Source organism: Rhagoletis zephyria, unplaced genomic scaffold (genome assembly GCF_001687245.7).
Source record: "Rhagoletis zephyria isolate East Lansing unplaced genomic scaffold, Rhagoletis_zephyria_1.1 Rzeph_scaffold_00506, whole genome shotgun sequence".
Lineage (NCBI taxonomy): Eukaryota > Metazoa > Arthropoda > Insecta > Diptera > Tephritidae > Rhagoletis > Rhagoletis zephyria.
In genome coordinates, this window is record NW_016157590.1 from 40,553 (window position 1) to 45,676 (window position 5,124).

Consider the following 5,124-nt stretch of genomic DNA (forward strand, 5'->3'; position numbering starts at 1 on the left):
ATACTTCTGAGCCGCTTTACAAAGTAAGTTACGTGTAATGCAGAGCAGTCGCTCGGAGTAGTTCGGTGCTTGGAAATAACTTCGGCTGCACGTTATTTTGCAACTGACAACGTAATGTGTCTTCGGAGGTGTTCATTTTGCCCTTTACTAGTAGATGACATTGGCCATGATGACAATTTTGGTACTAAAAACTGAAAGAAAACATGGCTTACCTCGCAAGGTGCTTACCTATTTTCCCAGTGGGTAATTATTCATTTTATTTTCTTCTGGTAACTATATATGTGAATATAAACATGCATATATAGGTTTAAATATATGCAACGAGCTCACCATAGGGTCGCGGTAATACAAATTAATGTTCCCGCTAGTTGAATTGTGGTAGGTCATTAAATAATAATTTTGGTTAGGTCGGTTTGTTTTTAAGTTACTTTTGCTTTATTTGAATTTACAAGTAATTTCGAATGCGATAGTATTTGTAGTTATTTTTCTTAGTTTATTTTTCATGCGCTTTACTTGAGCTTGTTTTCTAGTTTAATTCAATGAACTAATTAATCAATTGTATTAGATTAAGGGAATACACACTAAATAAACTTTTGTGTGTACAAGATGAATTTAAGTGGTTGAGATGGATGTAATGGCATTAATGAGGGGTTAAACTACTTTGGTGTGGGTGTGGCACTTGTGCTACAGAGGGGAAGTGGGAGTGATGACTGGGTGAAGTGACGGACTTCAGATAACTGACTGCCGACAGACGAACTCAAGCCAGGTTAGGGGGCATCTAGGGTTGCCAGATTTTTTATTCGCGAAATCAGTACGTTAGACTTTTTTATGCCAAAAGAAATCAGTACTTTTCAGTACATTTTTGTTCAAAGCAAAGTTATGAATGTAAGTAACAGATAATACTTTAAAACGCCAGAGTCCTTGTTTTCAACAATATTATGGTATATAAATAAAATATAGCTCATAAAAAAATAAAAGTGTTATTCATTTTAACATGAGTGTACGCATCAATGTACACAGAAGCCAATAAATTTTTTTATGTTTATGACATTTTTGAATAGCAATAATCAGTTAATTTCCATCTTCAGTCAAAGAATTCTATACATTTCATTTTAAAATTATTTTAATATGAAGTTCACTTTAAATAATTTTAATTAGAAGCCGGTTGCTCTCTTTGCGCCAGCAAGCAAACTTCATACCTTAAATGCACTCAGTTGGTTTGTTTGTTTGTAGTATTGAAGAAAACAAAATTACATACTTTTCCAAACTGTGGAAAAGTACCACTATTTAAGGACTTCATATATAATTCCTGATGGCTCTAATTAATTCTTTCAACTACGCAAAAACTTTGAAAGTCTAAGAATTCGCTAAAAAGAGTATCTAACTCTATGTCTTTTAGGCAATACTCTTTTACAGTGTCAGTAAATTGTGAAAAAAGTTATAAGTTATAGGCAAAAGCCATTCGAATATTCAAATTTGTTGTTATTAAAATGAAGGTTATTTTCGAGATAACTAGCAGCACTCGGCAAAAACCATCAGTCATCTTTTTAAATAAATTAAGCTCCATTATATTATCGCAACTGGTAGGCAAAGACCCGGCGATATGCCCATAACACGATTGAACTTTTTGTTGTATTAATTTCTTGGGCATATGAAACACTATCTGAAGATGTCAAACATAAGTAAATTATTTTCTTCTTACTTTTTACAGTACAGTTTAAGGAAGTTCCAACGCTATGTAAAAACCTTAAGAAAATCTTAAAAGTATTTTGTTTGAATTGAAAATTTAGTACAAATCAGTACAAATTTTAAAAAATCAGGACATTAGCGTACCGATTGAAGAAATTAATAAAATCAGTACAAGAGTTGAAAAATCAGTACTGTACTGATAAAATCAGTACGTCTGGCAACCGTAGGGGCCTCGTTCGGTGCTAGGAGTCAAAGAAGTGCCAAGGATTCACTCAGGACTGCGTTGAAGTGGGTGGGAGACTCAACCTGACTGGACAGACACTCTTTTTCTCTTCTTTGTTTTTCGGTTTCCCTTTCTTTTCACTCAGGCATGATACAAACCTTTTTTTTTTTTGTTGGTGTAACTGGTAGCGAAGCAGGTGAAGACAACCCAACCCCCCCCCCCCCCCCCCCCCCCCCAACCGACGAGCTATGCCAGGGCACGCTAGCATGCCTGCTTCGCTTTGCAGCAAACACACGATTACACAACACTTTGCACAACTTCTTAAATGTACCACAACTTTACGAAACTTAAGGCTGATTATGCTTCGCAGTACAACCAACGTTATGCATCGACGCAATAGTGTTATTCACGGTGCGTGAACAAAAACTGATGATTTTTGGTGTCTTGAGGTAAATAGATTTGTTTACAGAAAAATTCATTTAAGTGGTTTTAATGGGGTATATTTGTAGTCCAAATTAAATCGACACCAAAGATCTTTGCAGTTTGACATAATTTTCAATACAATATCTGTCAAAATATGTAAATAAAATACGTAGGTTTTTATAAAAAAAATACGTAATTAGCTACATACATATATGAAACGATATATTTACTAGAAGGAGCATAAAAATACCTTTCATTGGATATATAATTTTATATAGTTAGGTTTAAGGACAACTGCCAACAGCGAAATAAATCATCTGTATTGATATTTTAATATAAAATGAAAATTTTGGATAAAAAATTGCGCGATATTTTCTTTCAAATGTTCGCCTGAAGAACTTTTTTTAACATATAAAATCATGTTTTAATATTTAGTGATATTGCCAAAGATTTTTTTTATTATAAATAATATATTTAAAGGTGTTTATATGCTCTTTCTTATCTTGTGCATATCTTTTAATAAAATTAATTACGTATTTTTTAAGAAAAAAAATTTTTAATAAAATTATTTTAATTTTAATATTACATCAAAAGACTTTTAATTACCTTTTCAATCATATCCATACTTTGAAAATTGGTTCAAATTCCACGTACCGCTGCGATTGAAATGTCACTTAAGAAAACGTGAGGCAAAATCTGAACTCAATAGATCGCTAATTTTTTACAAGTTCTGCTAATTTCTTGGTAATGGAATACATACAAAATGCATTCAACAGATTTTCACCTGACAGTTTGAAATTTATGCGAAGTTATGCGATGTATGCATAATCAGACCATCAGTAGTTAGCGCTTCTGACTTTGCACATCGATAATGCGGATTCGATCCCTGCTGAAGTCTAGAAAAAGGAAGTCTGATGAGGAGATGTGGTGATCTCGGAAATATCTGCTATAACTTATACCGCTTAGACTTTGTTGCCTTTTCCGTTTTTTCTAATAAACAATAGTGGTACAAAGCTCAATAACACTATTGTAATAAATATTAATAAGTCGCAATAAAATTAAAATTATATTTGCTGCAAAATCTTGTACAAGCTGATCACCCAAAGGGTGTAGTGTTAGGAATAAATATAAACAACGACAAAATTAGGCCATCACCAATATAATAGTTTCCTCCGTTTTCACGATCTGATGTTAATTAATAGATTAATGTTAGCCAACTACTTCTCATTTACAATAAAGATTTTAATAATGGTTGACTGCAATTAACCAATGTAAAAAAGTGGCTGTGAAGACGAGCCATATTCATTGTGAATGAAAAATAACTATGTATATATATATTTATGTATACTTACCACCTCACTGGCATGAGTAATTTGATTATTGGCATCATATGTTCCCATATTTATGTCGTCTGAGTCTACTCCTTTAACCTTACCATATTTAGATTCGGCAAGCACCCATAATGGAATTTCCCTGAAGCTTGTAATTGTCAATGTTACACAAAAGGTAAAAATGAAGGTGACCATTGTAAAAACCGTTTTCACATGTCCGCCAAGCTTTTTTCCTAGAAGAAAACAATCAATAACAAACGTGAAAAGCCTTGAAGTGATTAAATATACCAATATTTGTTTTATCCCAGTCGATAGCTCCCATGGAATAACCCATGAAGCCACCCAAGCCTGCCATTATGGTAAAAGTAGAAAGACCTCTGACATGATCCTCTAATAAAAAAATAATAATTAAAAAATAGTTAACATGGATAAAATATACTTCTCACCTGGAAGGCATATATCAAGTAAATAGGCTCGAGCTGGGCTTTGGCATGCATCCGCATCGAAGTCAAGAAGTACAGTTCCCAATACTGTGAAAAATATTCCCCATGGATGTTTATTTATTGATTGAAAGTTTACTATATTTTCTGAAGCAGTAACGCGATGTAAATTTATACTTCCGTTTCTGGTATTGATTGTTGAGGTTTGTGGTTCTTGATAGTTATCCCCAAACCAGTATCCTAAACTTTCGCCATTAGGAATTAAGAGAAGTCCTATTAAAAGTTTAATTATATTAATGATAATGGCAATTACAATGTTTTGAGTGGTGTTATAAAAACATACATTTATACATATGTACATACATTTTATAAAATAAAGTCCCAAAATATGTATGTAATGTAATAACTTCGCACAGACTGCACCGATTTAAAAATGTTTTTTTTTTCATTTTAAAGCTTAGCTATCTGGGAAGGATAATTTCAACATTATTTGAAGGAAACTATAAAAGTGTCAATATGCCAAAATGTGGTAAAAAATTATGAAATCGTTTTTAAAACTGCTATAAAACAAAACGGAATAAGTCGATTGATATGTTTCTTTGCAGTAAAATTTTGAAAGGATAGCTTACGTTCTGCGTTAAAAAATAATTAGTTATTTTCTAATCTTATATATAAAAATAAGTGCACGTTTTTGTTGTGACCATATAACTTGAGAACGGCTTCACCGAACTCAACCAAATTTATGCGGCATATTTGGGCTATCACACAGATGGTTTATGTGAAGTTTGCTTGAATTCGGAAAAGGGGGCTTGGCGCCTGTATTTTATATATAAAAATTAGTGAGTAAGCTTATAACTTGAGAACGGCTTAACCGGGCCATCATGCACATATTTTGTGTGGAGTTTGCCCAAATTTGGAAACGGGGGCGTGCCATATGTATCTTATGTATAAAAATAAGTACACGTTTTTGGTGTGAGCTTATAACTTGATAACGGCTTCACCGAATTCAACCCAATTT

The 5,124-nt window shown here is 32.9% G+C and overlaps 1 protein-coding gene across 1 annotated transcript in view; it reads right to left on the bottom strand.

The window, feature by feature from the left end:
- LOC108360034 (proton-associated sugar transporter A-like) overlaps positions 1–5,124 on the bottom strand; it is an 83,420-nt gene that overhangs the window by 19,535 nt on the left and 58,761 nt on the right. Inside the window, exons 3-5 of the mRNA XM_017612171.1 lie at positions 4,113–4,379; positions 3,955–4,056; positions 3,688–3,899 (exon numbers count right to left, since the gene is read on the bottom strand). Of these exons, the coding sequence (XP_017467660.1) occupies positions 3,688–3,899; positions 3,955–4,056; positions 4,113–4,379 (581 nt within the window). The remainder of the gene's footprint in view (positions 1–3,687; positions 3,900–3,954; positions 4,057–4,112; positions 4,380–5,124) is intronic.